At 40.2% G+C, this 21,568-nt stretch overlaps 1 protein-coding gene across 1 annotated transcript in view; it reads right to left on the bottom strand.

The window, feature by feature from the left end:
- The window catches only part of LOC134679442 (multidrug resistance protein homolog 49-like), a 31,953-nt gene extending 16,397 nt beyond the window's left edge, over positions 1 to 15,556 (bottom strand). The window contains exons 1-18 of the mRNA XM_063538349.1: positions 15,443 to 15,556; positions 14,327 to 14,366; positions 12,478 to 12,674; positions 11,429 to 11,573; positions 10,018 to 10,118; positions 9,182 to 9,353; positions 8,984 to 9,108; positions 7,642 to 7,840; positions 7,191 to 7,415; positions 6,876 to 7,062; positions 6,638 to 6,780; positions 6,144 to 6,352; positions 5,798 to 5,892; positions 5,537 to 5,704; positions 5,310 to 5,425; positions 5,083 to 5,223; positions 4,269 to 4,451; positions 3,108 to 3,311 (exon numbers count right to left, since the gene is read on the bottom strand). Of these exons, the coding sequence (XP_063394419.1) occupies positions 3,108 to 3,311; positions 4,269 to 4,451; positions 5,083 to 5,223; positions 5,310 to 5,425; positions 5,537 to 5,704; positions 5,798 to 5,892; positions 6,144 to 6,352; positions 6,638 to 6,780; positions 6,876 to 7,062; positions 7,191 to 7,415; positions 7,642 to 7,840; positions 8,984 to 9,108; positions 9,182 to 9,353; positions 10,018 to 10,118; positions 11,429 to 11,573; positions 12,478 to 12,674; positions 14,327 to 14,366; positions 15,443 to 15,468 (2,676 nt within the window). The 5' untranslated portion in view covers positions 15,469 to 15,556. The remainder of the gene's footprint in view (positions 1 to 3,107; positions 3,312 to 4,268; positions 4,452 to 5,082; positions 5,224 to 5,309; positions 5,426 to 5,536; positions 5,705 to 5,797; positions 5,893 to 6,143; positions 6,353 to 6,637; positions 6,781 to 6,875; positions 7,063 to 7,190; positions 7,416 to 7,641; positions 7,841 to 8,983; positions 9,109 to 9,181; positions 9,354 to 10,017; positions 10,119 to 11,428; positions 11,574 to 12,477; positions 12,675 to 14,326; positions 14,367 to 15,442) is intronic.
- Positions 15,557 to 21,568: the final 6,012 nt, after the last annotated feature.

Below are 21,568 nucleotides of genomic sequence, written 5' to 3'. Positions count from 1 at the left end.
GTACCGCCTCTCTCTCCAAACAAGAACGGTGCCGAAATCCTGGAAGCTTGCAAACGTGCAGCCAGTACCCAAGAAGGGTAGTCGTGCTGATCCCTGCAATTACCGACCAATCGCCATTACCTCCATGCTCTGTAAAGTCATGGAAAGGGTACTTAACGGCAAACTGCTGGCATACCTCGAAGCAAATGATCTGCTCAGTGACCGTCAATATGGCTTTCGCCGAGGTCGGTCTACTGGGGATCTTTTAGCGTATGTCACGCACTGCTGCGGCGAGGCCATCGAGAGGAACGGTGAAGCGCTTGCTGTTTCACTGGACATCTCGAAGGCCTTTGACAGGGTTTGGCACGCAAGTCTCCTTAGCAAGCTTCCTGCTTACGGCATCCCTGCTGATTTTTGTAGCTGGCTATCTGATTTCTTGAGTGAACGGTCGATCAGAGTAGTTATTGATGGCTGCTCTTCGGACCTCATGGCCATTGACGCCGGTGTTCCTCAGGGGTCTGTTCTCTCCGCAACCCTTTTCCTGCTCCACATTAACGACATGCTGCAACCCAGCATTGTAGGTTATGCAGATGACAGTACGGTTGTTGAGAGATATTTGGCTAGTGCAAGGGACAGCAGGGAGGATATACGTTCACAGAGAGAGGTCATGGTTGAGCGAATGAACTTGACCCTTAGTCTCGTTTCCCAGTGCGGTTATGACAATCTGGTCACGTTCAATGCCTCCAAAACGCAGGCGTGTCTATTTTCCGCTAAACGGAGTCCATTCGACCTGACTCCTTCTTTCCGGGGTGCATCTGTACCTATTACCGACAGCCTGGAACTCCTCGGCATGGAGCTGAGTTCAGTCCTCGGCTTCGGCAGCTTCATTGAGTCTAAAACACAAACTGCGGCCAGAAAGCTGGGCGTCCTAAATAAGGTGAAGCGATACTTCACACCTGGACAGCTTCTAACACTTTACAAAGCTCAAGTCCGGTCGTGTATGGAGTATTGCAGCCACCTGTGGGATGGCTCAGCTAAATACCAACTCGCCGCTTTGGACTCAGTGGAGCGCAGAGCCAGGAGGATGATTGGCGACAAGAAGCTAACGGCTAAGCTTCAGACTTTGGCCCATCGGCGGAAAGTCGCCAGCCTGTCGGTATTCTACAGGTTGCACTTCGGGGAGTGTGCCCAAGAGCTACACGAGCTCATTCCACCGTCCCCATTCTACCATCGGACTTTTAGACGCACGGCCGGTTTCCATCCTTACTTGGTAGATATTCCGCCAATTCGCACTAAGCGCTTTGCTTCTACTTTCCTTATGCGCACTGCCAAGGAATGGAATTCCTTGCCGGTCTATATTTCCGTGCTCTTATAACCTGGTCTTCAACAGAAGGATATGATGTCACGATCCTCAGTATTGAGGGACCGACTGAAGAAGAAGATAACCCGGCAACCTTCAAATCAAGAGTGAACAGGCACCTTCTGGGCGAGCTCGCTCCATCGTAGGCCACGTCTACGCCTCGGCTAGTCTGTGGCCATGAGTAAACCCATGCATAATAAAAAAAAAAAAAACCTGAGTTCCACTAGGTACTGCGAGGGTTCAGCATCAGCTCTATCTTGGGTACCACTTTTCCAAGTGCTCATCAAGACGTGTTGGATGACCAAAACAGCGTGTGTCTATGTTGCACCAAAACTGAGTTCCACTAGGTGCTGCGAGGGTTCAGCATCAGCTCTATCTTGGGTACTGCTCTCCCAAGTGCTCATCAAGACGTGTCGAATGACCAAAACATCATGTGTCTATGTTGCATCAAACCTGAGTTCCAGTAGGTACTGCGAGGGTTCATCATCAGCTCTATCTTGGGTAATGCTCTCCCAAGTCCTCATTAAGACGTGTCGAATGACCAAAACAGCGTGTGTCTATGTTGCACCAAACCTGAGTTCCACTAGGTACTGCGAGGGTGCAGCATCAGCTCTATCTTGGGTACCACTTTTCCAAGTGCTCATCAAGACGTGTTGGATGACCAAAACAGCGTGTGTCTATGTTGCACCAAAACTGAGTTCCACTAGGTGCTGCGAGGGTTCAGCATCAGCTCTATCTTGGGTACTGCTCTCCCAAGTGCTCATCAAGACGTGTCGAATGACCAAAACACCATGTGTCTATGTTGCATCAAACCTGAGTTCCAGTAGGTACTGCGAGGGTTCATCATCAGCTCTATCTTGGGTACTGCTCTCCCAAGTCCTCATTAAGACGTGTCGAATGACCAAAACAGCGTGTGTCTATGTTGCACCAAACCTGAGTTCCACTAGGTACTGCGAGGGTTCAGCATCAGCTCTATCTTGGGTACCACTTTTCCAAGTGCTCATCAAGACGTGTTGGATGACCAAAATATCGTGTGTCTATGTTGCACCAAACCTGAGTTCCACTAGGTGCTGCGAGGGTTCAGCATCAGCTCTATCTTGGGTACTGCTCTCCCAAGTGCTCATCAAGACGTGTTGGATGACCGAAACAGCGTGTGTCTATGTTGCACCAAACCTGAGTTCCACTAGGTACTGCCAGGGTGAATGTTTTCTTATTCACAGAAACTAGTTGTTAAATTGGGAACTGAATCGAAGGTGAGGTGGGTCAGAAACCAAAATTTTAATCATCATGGTGGACAATAAGGTCCCTTTTTATAGAAGATGACACATTTTTCGATTATTTTTAGAAGGCATTGAAAATGATGTAGTGGACAGGTGGATGACACTCATTACAGGTGAATGATGACAAGTAACCAGGTTAACGGCAACGGACACAGGTTACTGACGCCTCTCTATAACCTGTCAATATTTTCATTGGAATTTGTACTTATTTCTCGATAACCTGCTCCTACTATCGATAACGTGGAGACAAAATATCTTTCACCTGTCCTTGATATAATTCACCTGAATTTCAAACGCCTATATCTTCTAAACTAATTGAAGGAATTGCTTCCCTTCAACATTTTCTAATAGTTTAAGTTGCCTTTTAACGATCCCAATAAAAAAAAAGTGAAAATGCAAAATTTTTGAAAAACATAAATTTTTACCTGGCGATGCCAACTTTTTGAGAAACGACCAATTATACATCTTTTAATATTAAAAGAACGTACTATAGGCAAGAACGCCGCGCCAACAAGAGTGAGCTTCCAGTTGAAGCAGACAGCCAGCAGGAAGCCTATGACGACGGAGCTGACGCCCTGCAGGATGAGCCCGATGCGCAGCCCCGTGGCGCCCTGCACCTCCGCCGTGTCGCCGCTCAGCCGCGCGCAAAGGGCGCCCACCGTGTTGCTTTCGCGATCGTAGTACCCTACTTCCTAGTAACCAAATAATTATTGATGGTAGAAGAAATGTAATGTCTAACTATTCTTGCTGTTAATTGTTCGTGTCAACAATTCGAGTTTCACAGCTGTGCCCTGTTTATCAAAAGCTTGGTAACTTGTAATACAAGTGGAAGTCCCTTTCTAACATAATAAGCTGTTAAAAAGGCTTCAAAAGTTCATGTTTGAAATATCAGGTACCGCAAAACATGCCGTACGGCGCCATCTGCTTCAGCTGTCAAATTTAGGGGCATGATTTTTCATAGACTGTAATCCTTTCTACAATTATAATCAATATCGGTTCACTAGCAAAAATATACATTACTTAATTATATTCGGTTAAATTGACGTCAAGAAATGTGAAGCTCAATGATGTCAGGCAGTTAGATTAATTTAGATCTTAGAGAATATAACCAACGGAGTGGTCATTAACAGGCGTCCCCCTCTGTCGAAAAAAGGCGGCCAATGGTCAACCACATGTCAAACACATGTATGGACTGACGTTTATCTGACATGGCTATGTTGACGTAAGGCCCGGGTCTCCTATAAACGCCATCGGCAGCTTACAGCGTCTGCGTCACGATGCTTACTATAGAGATGTACTGTTGTGGTCTGTTTTAGACGTCGACGTCAGCGTCTTTTTTGTTCAAAAACGTTGACGCTGACGCCAGACGCCGCGTACAGCATAAAATAGGAGACCAGGGCCTTACGTATACATTTGATGTGCCCCTCCCCCGCAAAAAACGGCAGACTATTTTGTACCGAAAATTATAGACGTGGCGTCTCCGTTGGTTATATTCTCTAAGATTTAGATGTTTATGGTAGTATTTTAATAACAATAATCTATCAATCCTACTTGTTCTATTGTAGCAAAGGTGTACCCGTGAAACAAGCATGTATATTCCAATAAGGTGTTTAATAAGATTATAAGCAAAATAAGGTTTAAGATTTAACCTGCATGAGTAAACTGGAGAAGTACTGCTGGCGGAGTCGAGTAGTCATCCTCAAGCCGGAGTTGGTGAAGGTGACGCTTTGCAGACACATCGTTACGCCCGCCACTGCCGCCACCACCACGAATAGGCCCGAGTACAGATCCGCCATGTAGACCATGTACGTGGGGTCAGCGGATGCAAAAATCTGAAGAAAAAGGTCCGTAAATAACTTTATTTACTCATATAAAAAAGAATAGATAGTATAGAGGGGTCCTGACATAGTAAAATTTGTAGTCAACAGTGAATTTACTGCCATCTATCGACACACAACTAAAACTCAAAACGAAAACGTATAAAATTATCAAAAAAATGTATGTATATGGATAAATGATTTTATTATTTTTATATCATTTTGATCCATGTTCATTCACTGATATCCATGTGTTAAAATTGTTAAATATGAAACGGTGTCGTCACGCCATCTAGCCGAGCATAGGCTAAAGGCGCCATCTATCCGAGAATGACTTTTTCTTAATTTCCGAGGCGCGTTTTTTCCTTATTCATCTTATACGAAGTTACATATGTCTTTGTTGAAACAGTCGCCGTGGTCTAAATCGGCCGGCAGAGTATAGATAACAGCAGCAGAACGGCCAAGCCGTAATAATAGGCCCAGGATGATAGCTTTATAGTGTTTGGGCTTGGAACTTATAGAGTAAAAGTTGATATTATGAGATCTAAAAACTTTTTTAGTTGTTGAAGATAATTTATTTAATTCACGTGTTAGTCTTGACAACATATGAAATGAAGTGATATATTTTGGTGGGGTGTTTATTTACCGCGGAAGTAAAACCGAAAAGTACAGCAAACGCCGGGAAGCAGGCCCCCTGGATGGTAGCGGCGATGGCTCCGATGGTAAGGAGCGGCCATTCGGGTGCGTTCAGCTTTAGCAAGTCCCAGTCACTCACGGGTTTCACTTCCTGCCATCATCACAAATTACTTTATTATCTGAGTCATAAGCATCGACGAAGAAAACAAGAAAAAAGGTTGTAAATGAAGGAGTTACTTCTTCGTCATCCTGTGTTTCTTCTATTTCACCTCCGTATCTATGTGAAAAGTGTTGCAAACCGTTGGATATCACCGAGCTAATGGAGCTGCGAGGAGTCATCCAGTCGCAAGGCTCTGTAATGGAAATACATTAGGGTATAAAAATATACAATCCTTAATAGATATTTTATCATCTGGATATCTCCGAGAGCACTTAAGTACCTACATATAATGACGATTACCTACCTTTTCTATTAGAATACTGCCTGACTATTCTTTTGGTAGATCGTCTTTTAATTTCATGCCGGGCTTCATTCTCCAGTTCCTCAGAGATGCTTTTACCTTCTTCGGGTAGAGATTCTATTGCAACTTCTTTTACATCTTTACCAGCTGTGACTAGTTTATAATAAAATCCTGAAATTAAAGAATGTATTTTAAAGTAATTCAGAATACACCGCAAACATTATTTATTTATTTTGACATGTAGGTAGTATTTTTCCAACGTACCCTTAGCTTTTATAAGTTCTTCATGTGTGCCCGACTCTACTATAGCTCCCTGGTCCATGCATATTATACGATCAGCATTGACAATCGTTGATAGCCTGTGAAAATCATGTGCATCTTTAATAGGTACATTCTCTTCTCATTTCTCAGTCCCCTTGGACGTCGTGCCTTCATTATGTCAAGCTTTTAGGGCTAACCAGTTGTCTGGAGTAAGCACGCGCTCACACTCACACTCAGTTCTCTATACCTGGGGTCAGTATTAGAAGCTCACTTAATATCTTACTAATTTCTCTATAATTAGGTTGGCGATATCAACAATGACATCTATGAATTGCTTGGTGAATGAAACCTGTGAGAGACGGTGAGAGTGGTCCTGCCCACGCTGGCGTGGTCCAGGGCCTCCTGCACCTGCCGCTCGGACTGCGGGTCCAGCGCGGACGTCGCCTCGTCCAGCAGCAGCACGGTCGGTTGGCGCAGCAGCGAGCGCGCGATGGCGATGCGCTGCTTCTGACCGCCTGACAGCGAAGCGCCGCGCTCTCCGATAATCGTATCATAACCCTGGAACGATGAATTGTTTACTAAAATCAATAGTTCCTTTAAAATTTGGGCTTTTTGTTTTATTAAATTTGGAGTTCAATAAAAAACTAAACTTAAGTATGTGGATGTGACCGCCTCTAACAAGTGACGGAGCCACAGAGAGATGACCACTGGCAAGGAGGCCCTTTCTTGTGAAATAATAATGTATCCACTTATTTATTACATTTTTCAAAGAGCAGGTAATTTGGTGCAGACTTGTGTAAAAATGGGTTGGGCAAATTTGAATTAAATCATGTACCTACTTACATTAGGTAGTCGACTTATAAAGTCATGAGCATATGCCATTGATGCTACTTTGATAATTTCTTTATCAGTCGCTTCCGGATGCCCAATGGCTATGTTGTCACGAATTGTACCTCGAAACAGCACTGGTTCTTGGCCGACCACACCTTAAAATTAATTATAACACGTAAATATAATATGGTCCGACACATACATTAAGTTATGTCAAAATCATGTCTTTTAGAGATAATGATTGACTGACCTAAAGAAGACCTCAAGTAGCCAACATTTAAGGATTTCACATCGTAGTTATCAATTCTAACCACGCCAGAGGCCGGGTCATACAATCTCTGCAAGAGTTGTAGTATCGTAGATTTTCCGCATCCGGATGACCCCACCAACGCTACGCTTTCCCCGGGGTTTACGCGAAGAGAAAATCCTTTTAAGACCTGTTAATACAATATTTATACGGCTATACCTACTTATATACTTTGATAGACACATTGAACGAAATTCTGTTTAAAAACAGTGTAAGTACTTACCTTTTGGAATTCGTTTAATTTAGCGCAATACTCACTTTAACGTCAGGTCTTGAAGGATAACTGAATGTTACATTCTCCAGGGTTATGGCACCAGCAAATTTACCGGGTTTAAGTCCTTTAGGGCTCATACTATCTATCTTTGGCTTGCGGTCCATTATACTGAACACTCCGGCAGCAGCGGCGCGCGCCGCTGCAAACGCCTCCGCATGAGGAACTATGAACGTTATAGATTGAGTTGCCATGTAGACGCCAAACATTATCTGCAACATATCGTCAGCAAATTATGCGTATGTTTAGGTTACATGACATATGTAATAAAAATCAACATGCAGTCCAGATTATAATCGGCGAGTAAGGTAAACGTACTAGTGCTCACTAGGTGACACCTTGCTGTCACCTCTATTGACAACGACTTAAGTTTCAAGATGACATGTAAGTACTGGGACCGCGTCAAACACCAGTACGTTTACCTTTTAAGTAACTTACACTAAATATTTTGCCCACGACGTATCGGCTCGTGTCCAAGTTTGCGTTATCCATATCCTGAATGATGAGGCGAGTGCCGTAGGAGAGGCCGATGGCGTTGAGCGAGTAGGTGAGCACCCAGTTGAAGCCGGTGCCAAGTCCAGTGTACAGCCCGCGCTTGCGACCGTACCGTTCTGCGGGCGCCAACAACTTTTTGTACCTGCAAACGTAGCAAAACTTTAAAATTAAGTGTACAAATAACTGCACTAACAAGGTCGGGACAGAACATAATCACTAATGCCATGATGATTCAGTAAAAAATGCTCATTGATAACGAGTACCAGAATAACGATACTTATTTAATCTTAAACAAATGCAATAAAGATAATGGATATATATGTACCGTCGTAAATAAAATGTGTGCTTAATCTTTTCTTTCCTAGACATCAAACCTACCCCTATAAACAGACTTACAGATTGCAAAATTACAATATTTTCATTAGTTTATGTGTAATCAATAGAGGGCGGAGTACCGGTGGCAAATTTCACACAAAAGGTATGGAGTCGTTTTTATAATTATTATTTGAGGCTTGAATAATAAAATTATTCATTTACCTAATGTACTTAGTATGGTACCTACTCGTAAATTGGAAGTAAGTACTCAACATTTATTTTCATAAATCGATTTCAGGAACACCTAAATGTTATGTCGTAAATGTTTTGGGTTATTTTTCAATTTCTTTTAACAAAGTCACCAATATTTTTTACCATATGCAACCTTTCTTTTCAAAAAGTTACTAATTACTAGTACTAGTTACTAAGTTACTAGTTACTAATAAATGGATCTTCAATAAATTAAGAAACCGATTCACTCCGAAAAACCAGGAACATGTGGCCATAGTCCAGTCATTTTATAACATGGATACGCACTTAAGTGTAGATTGTGAGGACCTCGAACACATAATTCCAGTCCTCAATTGTAATTGAATGGTCTTGAAAATAATATATCGTTTGGCAGGTATAACTTCTTAGTCTAGTATTTAGTACCTAATGATAATGTTTTGATAAGAAAACATATTATTATGTATTATAGATATTAACAACATATTACATTATATTTGTATGCTCGTAAGATAATTTCTATAAGTTCCTAAAAATTATTATGCAAAATTAATCATTTATTCGTTATTTATTTAATCATAAGAATACTTAGGCGACTCCATACCTTTTGTGTGAAATTTGCCACCGGTACTCCGCCCTCTAGTAATCAACCTACAGGGGAAAATTTTAACCACCAGCCTCATACTCTACGTAGTGACGTATAAGTAAACGATATTCATACAACTAATTCAGCATGTCTAACCTGTCGATTTCCTTGCCTTCACCGGCAAACGCCACGATTGTTTTGAAGGATTTAAACATTTCCTCTGCATGTTTTCCAGCTTTACTGTACGACATCATCTCACGTACTGAAGATGTGGATTGATACTAAAATTGATAAACAGCCATTTAGATTTATGAAGCAAAATCGAAAAATAAATTACAGCAAGTAGATATTTACATCGGATAATATTATGGACGCCGCTAGCGAAAACGGGAGCACCGTCAGACACGCAAGCGTAAGTTCCCAACCGAGAGGAAACGACTGGCAGATGCTAATGATGGCGGTGCCAAGCAAGTTGGAGACCACCGCCAGCTTCTCGCCCATGCCTTCCTTTAATTTCATCATGTCTCTGTAAACAATGGTCCCAACGTCATACTTACAGATACACCAAAGCAGATTGATAATATTGTATATTCAATCCTCTTAGGGTCTACCTACTAATATTTAAAGTGTGAACTTTTCAGGGTGTCCGCTAGCTGGCGCGGTTGAGTGGGTGAGCGAGTTAATCTTAATTAAAGAGAATTAAATCACTACATCTAAAACATACCTTTAAACGACCAATTCTTGTTTATTTATATGACTGTATATATACCTATATTTCAGGGATCTCAGAAACGCCTTTAATGATTTCGATGGAAAATGCTGTAAGAGGGTTTTCGGGGGTGATAAATCGACCTAGCTAGGTCTTATCTGTGGGAAAACGCGCATTTTTGAGTTTTTATGTGTTTTCCGAGCAAAACTCGGTCTCTCAGATATTGTAAAATAGTATGAACAACGCTACATAACTGGCGATGGCACTAACGCGTGCGATTTTACCAACAGAGGCACCCGCATGCCTGCGCCCGCTCCATGCACCAACGCCACGCCAACTAGCGGACGTCCCGGCTATCAAATAAGGGATTGAAATGCGAGCTGCAATTTAGGACGAGAGAACTAAGGGAGAGTGGTGGGAGTCAAATTAGCTTACAAACCATATATGTAGGTAATTATACCTAGCATAAAAGTAAACTCACTCAGACATCTTTGAAGCAAGATTGAACTCGGAATCAGTATCGAACCATTCCATATCTTGACCCATTACAGCAAATAGAAATTTTTTTCTAACTCTTGTGATCTGAAAAAATAAAACTTACACTTTATTGTTTTACACTTGAAGTATACCTAATATATTTATGACAGTGAGGCCATGCCATAATTAAATACATATTCCGTCATCAAATAATATATAACATTACATTCATTACAACATATCTTAGACGAGATTGTCTGTTGAATGGTTTCAAGGTGTCACTTAATCTCTCAAACAGTCGACGTATTATATCCACCATCCTTATCTTTGTTTGTGTTTCTTACATATTTAAGTCTATACGAGACACTTCAATTGCATTGTATATCTACTCGAGTATCTAATGAGTAATGACTTTAAGTAATGTTTAATTAGGAATTGTTACTAGTCCTGTAAAATAATAGTTATTTATTTGTAATACAACTAAATAATACAAGCGTAGAAAGTACCTAACCAATTCCAATAAAGTGTCGAGCCATTGCAAGTGTTCTACAACGACGCAGAATTGTCTTTGTTCACGCATAGTTAACACCAGACATCGTTAATTTTGTTGTTACTGACGATGCAGCATACCTAGTTGAACTGGAAGGATATGAAATCCTAAATACAACATTATTTAAAAAAATGCTAAATGCATTTCCTAGACAGATAATTATTATTTTTCCTTTAAATATGTTATTAAATGTATTATGTTAACCAAAACCCAGGTCATCGTTACGCAATACGGAATAAACTTTATAACTTTAACTATAAAACCTAAATAGCTCAGCAATCTCCATGGAAATGGGTGCCTTTCATCCCTTAGTCAGACCACTTTTCATGTAACGCGTTACGTTAAGTATATGCCTAAAGGGATAGGTATGCCAAGTTTGTACAGTCGCCATCAGATATATCGGAGCGGCCAAAGTGTTCACAAAATCTGAACGCGCACTCTAATGCCTTGACAATAAAGGCGTGTTCAGATATTTGTGAACACCTTGGCTGCTCCGATATATCTAATGGCGACTGTACGAAGTTAGCGTGGTCAGGCGTCAGAGGCCACGCATGCTAGACGCTATTCGCTTAGTGTATAAGTCCGGGGTGTATGAGAGTTTAGTTACATCATTTGACAACTGTCAGCGGCCTATTCCATAATAATATGCAATGGTGATGCAATGCAAGCTAATACCTACTATTTGGTGACTACCTCATTTACGCACAATTACTAATAGTGCAGTAGGTAGGCCCCAGGTACTACGAAGATGGTGTCCCATGAAAGCTCACATTTTGCCGATGATGTGTGTGCGTTGTCATCGCTTGTGGTTCCCTCAAATCCCTCACCGCGCTTTTAAAACATTTACAAAATGCGTAAAACTAACCTGTCTTAAAGCACTCCAGTTGATGAGAGCCACCGACAGTATACAAAATAGTATGGAGATAAATATAGTTAGGAACATTCCTATGCAAATTGCTTCGGCATCTTGGAGAAGGGCTTGCATATTTTCTTCATATGATGCATTTACCCTGAAAAACAAGAATTATTTTACTATTTTTATATTTAATATAATTTATTTACACACATCATATAATTATATACAGTGGTACTTACTAAACAAAATTAGCAACTAGCTTAAATCTAAAATTATATATACTTTTATAATTTCAAAACCTGTACCTACATAGTGGCATGAAGCGTGGGACGTGGGAAATCTGTGGGTATATTTGACTCGAAAGTGTTACACAGCTTCCTCAATTATCAATAAATACAACATAAGTTTACACATAAATTAATCATTAACATTATGGTAAATTAACGAACACTATACATGGTGGGTTATAATAGACACTGTATGTACATGTATGTGGTGTTATTTTAAGGGATAGTCCTGAAAATATTATTTTACTTTTAATATTTTACACCCACGAAGGCGCAGTTTAAAAAACCCATTCAAAAACCCATGGGTGTTCAGAATTATCAAAATAGATGAAATTGAAAATTAATTATGGTCCGACGTCGAACTAAGTAAAATTTTAGGATTCCTTGTCATTTGAGGGTCGATCTAAATGGAATATAATATTGCTTACAGTCCGAGTGATTGGACATCAAGGAATTAATAGTTATTGTCGTAGATGTCGGACAAGACTGTCGGACCACGCGGATGGAGTAGGCTGTTACGTAAAGTATGGGTTTTCCTGCGACCAAGAATGTTAATGCCACGTCTGAAATTTAAATGGAGGTAAGTTTAAGTAAAAGTGGTAACACACTATCGCACCGCACTGCAACCTTGGTGCATCGCACCCATAAGTGAGATCGAAAAAGATATCTGTTTCTCGCTCTCACTTGTGGATGCGATGCACCAAGGTCGCAGTGCGGTGCGATAGTGTGTTACGGCTTTAACACTCGTTGAAAATGTTTATCAAAGCTCACAGTCGTTTCCCGCCGCCGAAGAGCTGTGTGAGCGGCAAGTAGCTGGACAGGCGGTCCGTGAGCACGGTGCGCTCCACGAAGGAGGTGCTCATCTCGCCGAACTGCACCAGGTTGTAGCACACGCCGCCGCCACTCAACAGCCCCAGCAGCACGCCCATCAGCGTGGCGCCGATCTCCACCCAGCTCGCGTATCGAAACTAATTCACATAAATAATACAATTAAAACCAAAATATTACTTTGCTAATCCGCGTAAAAGATAACGTGCTAGTCAATCAGTGCTAGCCCGTTATACTTACTTGCGTATTTTTTTTACATGCAATTAATGAGAAGAAGTAATCACGATAAATTCAAAAACTACTGACCGGATTTTCATGCGGTTTTCACGCATCATTAGAGTGATTCTTGAGGAGCTTAGGTAGATAAGTCGGGGCGAATCGCTAGTAGATGTAGGTATAATTAATTACCTTTACTTTATTATCTTTCTACATATGTATTTCATACGTCCCTGTCTTGGCTCAGGCACAGAATAAATAATAGTACTAGGTACAGAAGATCCGACTCACTCTCTAACAAAACGCGCCTGTCACGATCCACAGATATGGCCGCTAGGTGGCGACAGCGCCGCGCGCGGCTTATGGCAAACCCCAAAATTGGGGTCGAACGGATGTACTTTTAGCTACCTGTAGCAAAGCGACGAAATCGCGGAGTGAGCCACGCCTGGCCAGGCCTATGGAACTCTCCGCGCGAGCTCGGATTAATACCTACGAATGTGCTCCCGTTCACGGTAGAAAAGCAAGCCAGTTGGTTGCCACACGCGCTCACGTACGCACGTCACCGCGCGCCGCACTGTCAATTTTTACGATAGTTAAAAGCTACGTACTCGTAGTAGGTACCTATCTACTATTGAATTTCTTTAATTAAACCCGTAATGTTTATCATGTATGACAAATGTATAGTTTTAGATATCTATCTATTTCAAATAGGTAGCAAATTTCTAATTTATTTTGGTAAATGTTTATTTTAACGACAGTAGGTAAGTTAACTTTACACCGGAAAGTGCCTACTCATTTTTGCTCTGGTTAACTTATAATTAATTACCTGTATTCATGGGGTTTCTATTATTTTTCTTTATTGTGTAACATTAATCTGTATCTGGTTTTAAATTACATGAAGAAACTAATTCTTGCTGGGATTATTGCGCGGTTCATAAAACGGTGTAAACACTGCGGTTACTGCAGGGACATATGACCTTTTAAAATGACTATTTCGCAAACACGCATAGTCGGAATATTAGGTATAATTTAAGATTTAGCTTTCCTTTTATTTCACTCCGCTGTTTAAGTAGGTATTTATTTATCATTTCTAAGCATCAGCAACCCTAGTGTTGTGCCGGTGCGCGCGGTGCGGGGAGCGGCGCGTTGAAGGTCACTCCATTGTATTTTTGTGTAGGTATCAAAACGGTAGGTATTTACGTTTTGTTTGAGAGATAAGTATCTGTTCGTAAGAACTATTATATAATCTGTGGCCTGGCTAAGGTGGATATGATTTCACAAAAGGTTGAAAATGAGAGTATCTTTTTAGACCATTTTAACCCCATTTAACAAGGAATAAGGTTTTAAATTCAATAAACATGCAACGTACTTCTAACTTATTTTATAAGTAGCTGCATGGTTAGCGGCTCTACGAGAACAAAAGCGGATAATAGCATTGTAATAATACAATGCCATTATTCGTACAGGTAAGTGAACAAGCTCCGTTAAAAAAAAACACTACATATCTACTTCTTATGACGAATGATTATTTTCAGCTTATATCAAGGTTAGTAGAGTGTACCTCTGTTAAACTTACAATTTGGAAGTACGAGACTCTGTTGGGCAATTCAGCTTCCCTGAAATAGGAGTGCAAATTTAGATTTTGAGATTGATACCCATATTGTGCAACAGAAAATCTCCAAAATATAAACAAAACTTGAATGAAGTTATATGTGATATAATAATAATTCAATTCGGTATGGTATGGTAGTCCGGAGATTTGATGGCCGTATAGGGACAGAAAAGTTGTAGAGTGGCGGCAGTGGCGTAGCGCGAACCAATCTAGCCGTGGGCGAAAACTAGGCTATAACCGCGAAAATCGAAATTCGCAAATTGCGGGCATTTTTCTCTGTCAGTCTTACTACTCCTTCATTGGAGTAAAGGAGAAAGATCCCCGCAATTTGCGAATTTCGGTTTTCGCGGTAGCCCCTCTGCATCAGTGCTGAGAGGCCCCTCTCAATGTGTTTTCCCAAGGTAATAAAAATATTTGCTTTGCGAGGCCCCCCTAGGCCGTGGGCGAAGGCCCCATTCGCCCAAACCTAACTACGCCACTGAGTGAATAGAAAATCATTATAGACATTACTGATTTTACATTCCTATCAAGAAAAGTCAGTAAGTACTTTCTTATAAATTCGGAAATGCATAAAATTGCATGATACGATAAATAATGATATTTCTTTATTTTTAACTTTTGTCATTTAATATAATACTTGGTATTCGTTATATCTATGTGTAGGTAACGACCACTGAAAGGCGATTGTTATAAGACTTATAAGTTTTCGCAAGGCTCTCTTAAAATTGATTATAAATGGGTTTTTATCTATGTATGGAGTGAGTGCTCACTCTTACTTATTTCTTTATGGCACTACAGAACGTCGGGTCAGGCCGCGTAGCCAAGATGCCAATCGCTTACGCTCCGTAGCGATCGAAACGCATCTGTCACTGTCGCGCTAATATGGAAGAGTGATAGAGAGACATAATGCTTTTCGTTGTCGAAGCGATAGCGATTGTAACCTTGGCTAGGCCGGCAGAATCTCTAATTCGGAATTACCTGAATATACCTTTAAAGACTTCGCGTTCGCGTAGCACAAGTATTATCTGAATCGTCTTACAAAGACCTAATCTCATGTGAATAGGTACTTTATGAACTTACTTTTCTTCCGATTTTTCCGCACCCATTTTCGTGATGTACTTGAAGTGAAGCAGATGTTCGTAGGTAAACAAGGAACACGCGCGTCGCCGTCGCAAGGCTGCACGCAGTGCGACTACTACGAAGGCTCGCAGCCACTACTCGCAAACTGTCGCGCATCGTTTTATTTATACGCAAGTATACCGTGTAACATGCGTGTTTACACTGTTTACACATCGTATTTCGTTTACCATCTAGTCAAGTTTTAATTCCTAAATTATAAAAAATGTGATGGAAATATTATTTATTTGCCAGTCAGAATTTTTGCATTAGACAGAAGGTAAGCGATCTTGACGTGTCTTTTTATTGAAAAATACTTCATAAAATTAAGTCACAGCAAACATGTATTTATCAATTATAAAATGTTTTAGCTAGAAAAACATTATTTAAAGTGCCCGCTGTACACTTTTTTTTTCAGAACAAGATTACGTGATGTTTTGTCGAGACCCCCTGGGCAGAGTCCCCCACGTGACATTCGGTTTGACCCGCTCTGCCCCTGAACACCTACGAAATTAATGGAGGTTCTCTTTTACTGGAGATGAGAATCTTCCACAAGCAATAACAGAATTGAAGACGCTGGTAGACTTATTTAATTCTGTTCACAAGTCACAAGTGAATTACTTAATAAAATTTATCGCGGAATTCGTGGATCATTCATATTTGAAATCTTACCAGGACAATCATTATTAATAAGAAAAAAAAAGGTTATTAATGTATTTACTTATATATTGTGAAACTACCTTCTCCAAGGCGGTATTGCTCTAAGATAGAAGGCCAGCCAACAATTAATGAGAGATGACATGCAATCGATGGGAGATGGCGAAGAAATTACTTAAAAATTACAATAATTAGTCATATTCTACTCATTTTGAAATAAAAGCTGCTCTTTAAGGCCGCTTGTATAGGGTAAACGTACTGGTGCTCGACGCGGTCCCAGTACATGTCATCTTGAAACTTAAGTCATTGTCAGAGATGCAAGGTGTCATCTATTGGGCATTAGCGTGTCGAGCACTAATAGGTACGTTTACTTTACCTAGGTCCTTTGTTTGTCTTTACCGGACAATTAGTTTTTTCTTGGGTACAATACTACTTTATCCCACTATCATGAGAAAATTAAGCAGCTTTTATGTATAACTTTTTTCATATTTATTATATCTATAGATTCTATATCAGACTTTTAGGTATTTTTGGTGAAGTACAACAGTATTGAGGCCCTATTATACAATGTCCTTTATTAATTAGAGCCTTTGAATTCACAAGACAAACATTTATGGCAGTTTACGACATCCTAATAAAGACGTTACTAGATTTAGCGTGGCGGTAAATAGTAATTACCTAGAGCATTGACTTGATAAGAAAGATAAATATAACTAAAGGAAGTGTTTCATGTATGTACTTACCGTCGTAGTTAATCCATCAAGTAAAGGATGACTCACGCTAGACCGGGCCGGGACCGAGCCGGAGCCTCCGGCGCTTCGTTTTCTATGGAAATCACCACGTGATCACCGTTCATACACTAGCGGCCCGGACTAGCGTAAGTCATCCTTAATGGGCTGCCCATATAACTGGATGATGAATTGGTTTTCATAATATTTCTTCTTCTTCCTCGAGTTATCCCTGGCTCATTGTGAAAATCTGAATTGTGAGAATCTGAAGAGGAATAGATATAGGTACATAGTTAAAAATGGCTCTAAAATCATGAAAGTAAACATAGTAAATATTAGTTATATTTTATACGTACCTACCTAAGTATATAATGTATTTAATTACTTACGACACCTAGGTACTTATTAAGTTTTTAAGTCATACTTACCAATAGGTATTTATAGAATCAAAACGATTTACGAATTCTGATCTAACATTTATAGACCCGGGTATGTCCTTAAACTACGTCCAAGACCACCGGTGGACGGGCAGCAGCGTCCCTCAAATTCGGTGTACTCGACTGCGATCGCCAGTGCCTGCCAAGCGTGGCGATTATGACATACACCCCCTAAAGGGGGAGGCCTATGTTCAGCAGTGGACGTCTTATGGCTGAGATGATGATGATGATGATGATTTATATAAACAAATAGGTACAGTTTATCAGTTGTAGCACTTTATGGAGTTTCAGGAACTGATCACCAGTCTGCGATGACAGGTCTGTGGATCACCATGAGACCATGACTGACAGTATATCGAAGTAAAATAAATTTAACAAAATTAAGCGTTTTCTAAAACTTATTTTACACTACCTCAAGAAGTAGGTACTTACTGAAAGATTCCTTACAATGCTATATATAGGTAAATAATGTTCAAATCGCATGCGTAGAGCCGTAGCTAACAACTTCTACATCTACACCAACCTTTTTTTAAGGTAGGTACCAAGCCTGCTTCCCCGACTTTATCTGACGTTATTTTTTCTAAGTCTTAGGGTAACATTCCATTTCTAACCGCAGCTGCATTACTGTCAATTTTACTATGGAAATTGACAATGACAGCGACGCGTTCATTTCCGGTAGTGCAGCTGTGGTTAGAAATGGAATGTTACCATTAAGGTGACAGTCCATTTTCAACCGCAGCTGCACTATTTATTCTATTGTTTCATGACATTTTTTTGGATTGTGTACCTCAAAAGGGAAAAACGGAACCCTTATTTATAGGATCAATTGTGTGTCTGGCTGTTCGTCTGTCACAGCCTATTTTCTCCGAAACTACTGAACCAAGTAAGTTGAAATTTGGTACACATATAATATGGAAGTTTGTGACCCAAAGACGGACATGTAATGTAAATAAATAAATTTTAAACATAGGGGCGCTTTTGGGGGGTAAATGAGACAAATGAAAGAGTTCATTGTGTCTCAAATAATTTTTTAAATTTTTTATGATAAATAGTTTAGAGGTACTTAATTAAAAAAAAGGCAAAAAATTACCACCCCCCCCCCCTTTAACTCCGAAATTCCGGGTCTACAATTTTGAAAAAATACACAAAATAGGTCTTTACCTATAGATAACAAGAAAAATCTATTAGAAGTGTGCAGTCAAGCGTGAGTCCGACTTCATTACTTAGTTTTTGATCCGATCCAACGCTTACGGGTTTTTTCAAGATATTTCACTCACGTTTCACATAAAAAATTACATTGTTAAAAATTATGTAATGTACGGAACCCTTGGAACGCGAGTCCCACTCGCACTTGGCCCGTTTTTTATAAAACACCCTTTCAAATTATCTTCAAGCTAGCTATAGCGATGCAAGAAGTTATGTTGCCTGTAAAACATTAAAGGCGTTAAAGAAGAGTTTATACTGGTACATTATTAACGCCTATCAAACAAATCAAACCTATATCGTCTGTATAACAAACGTTTAATTAACAAAAAATAGAGTCGGACCAAGAAAACTCTGTAGAGGATTTGATAGCCCACGCAGTGCAAGTGTTATTTATACGTTTTAATTTCGTAGAAGTTTAATTTCGTTTAAAATAACTGCGTGGGCTATGAAATCCGTTGCAGACTTTTCTTGGTCTGACTCTAACTCCATCAATGATTTACTTTTCTCTGATAAGGCCCTTACGAGCGTGTACACTTGCCTTAGGGCCGTTTACTTACCTATTGATTAGGATGATTCGTGTATTATGAGATTTTACATTTGTTGCTACTAAACGCAAGTAGGTACTAATTCGGACAATCGATATTCGAAATGTCATTGATATGTCGTACTTAGTTTTCAATTGTTACATTACATTACAAAAGCGCTATTTTTTACTGTTTATAAAATAAAACCGTTTAAAAAATAAAAATCAACTATGCCATTCAGTTTCCTTAAATGTACTTACTTATTGTTAGTCATACCCCGAGAGTTAAAAAAACCGGGCAAGTGCGAGTCGGACTCGCGCACGAAGGGTTCCGTACCATAATGCAAAAAACGGCAAAAAAGAAAACGGTCACCCATCCAAGTACTGACCCCGCCCGACGTTGCTTAACTTTGGTCAAAAATCACGTTTGTTGTATGGGAGCCCCACTTAAATCTTTATTTTATTCTGTTTTTAGTATTTGTTGTTATAGCGGCAACAGAAATACATCATCTGTGAAAATTTCAACTGTCTAGCTATCACGGTTCGTGAGATACAGCCTGGTGACAGACAGACGGACGGACGGACGGACAGCGAAGTCTTAGTAATAGGGTCCCGTTTTACCCTTTGGGTACGGAACCCTAAAAAAACACCGTGTTGTATAGGTAGTATAATGTAACACAATGAGTGGATGCTTATTTGGAGTAAAAAGCTGCTTACCTGCCCGATTCATAATAACCAGACTATAATCATAATAACCAGACTATAATGACATTTTTATTTGTTTACCTGTCAGCTCTGATGTTAACTTGGAAATGTTTCGTAGAAAAATAGTTTAATTTCCTGAACGGCTCTTTTCCAGCAGCTTATTATTTACAATGTTTCGCTCTTGATTATGTATAGTTTTACCCATTGTTTGTCATTTATTATTTAATATTCAACACGTAAATATTATTCAAGTAAACTGCCACAATTACACTGACAATAGTGACAACCTATCATTAAAATTATTACCAGTGTAAGAAATTAGTTCCAATGAAATTCTCATATACAGGGTGATTCCGGGGTCGTGGAGCAAGCGATCAAGGCATGATACACAAGCCCATACTGAACAACTTTTACTATGGGACCAACTCCGAAATCGCGAAAAAAAAAATTGGTAGTTTCATACATTTCGGCCGATCACATGTTGTCGTGTTCTATGGGAAGGCCAGTTTTTTTTCGCGATTTCGGATTTGGTCCCATAGTAAAGCCAGCGATCAAGGCATAATACAGTGATCGGCCGAAATGTATGAAACTACCAATTTTCATGTTGTCGTGTTCTATGGGAAGGCCAGTTTTTTTTCGCGATTTCGGAGTTGGTCCCATAGTAAAAGTTGTTCAGTATGGGCTTGTGTATCATGCCTTGATCGCTTGCTCCACGACCCCGGAATCATCCTGTATAGAGCATTATATTCTTTGATATAGAGTCAGACTGTGAAAAGTTTGCAGCGATTTTGATAGCCCACGCAGTGCAAGTGTCATTTTAAACGTCAAACTTCTATGAAATTATTACGTATATATATATAACACTTACACTGCGTGGGCTATCAAATCCGCTGCAGACTTCTCTTGGTGCGACTCTATTATACTACTCTTTGAAAATTCCGCAACATGGCGAATGTTAATATATCCGGTCAGGCTTTACCTACTTATATAATTAATGAGTTTGAGGTTCGATTATTAACCATAATATAGTATCAGCTTTGGTATCAGTTAGGTTTCGGAATGCACCCTAGCTGACAGCGCGGCAGTTATTCGGAACAAGCTGTCAAGAGAGCTTCGCGAGGCAACGAAGCGTCGGTCTTAGCATAGTCATCTCAAAAATACATCAGCCGGTGGTTAAGTACCTAAGGCCGCAGAGAGAATAACCGATGTACTGTAAACGTTTACTGCTTCCTGGATCTGACCCCTGTTCCAGCCACCAAGCGTGTCTAATCCCACTAGGGGTTTGTCGACATTCTTCGCTATAAGACCGTTCACTGACCGACTATCGGAACAATGATCTTCGAATCTATGTCTAGGTACGTGCTGGATTTTTCCTTCTCGGTTTTAACAAGATTCTCATGATGAGGGATGGTGGCCTAGCGCTGCGATCGGTCTACTATCAGCAATGTCAGTTTTATTGTCACAATAGTCCTGTCAGTGATGATATAACTAAATCCAGCTAAATCAATTCCAGTAGAGCATATGGTACGTTCATTTTCTAGGACTGGCGATGCAAACGCAAAACATTTAATTTAGCTACGTATAATGAATTAATCGAGTAAAAGCGAAGCTCCCCGTTTCAGCAAAGTAAGGGCAATAAAAATGCTTTCGTATGTCCGGCTGCTCGCATCTACCCACTCACTTGCTTGATATTTTTCAGTGACCTCTATTATTATAATAAAATAAGGGTGACAGCTGGTAGCTACAGTTACCAAAAGCAAGTGAGTGGCTACGGGTCGAATTTCTCAATTGATTCTCGTGAAAATTTGTGAGTATATTCTATAATTATTTCAAT

Source organism: Cydia fagiglandana, chromosome Z (assembly GCF_963556715.1).
Source record: "Cydia fagiglandana chromosome Z, ilCydFagi1.1, whole genome shotgun sequence".
Classification (NCBI taxonomy): Eukaryota; Metazoa; Arthropoda; class Insecta; order Lepidoptera; family Tortricidae; genus Cydia; species Cydia fagiglandana.
Note: the sequence above shows the minus strand (reverse complement) of the source record. Positions and strands in the feature narration are given on the sequence as shown.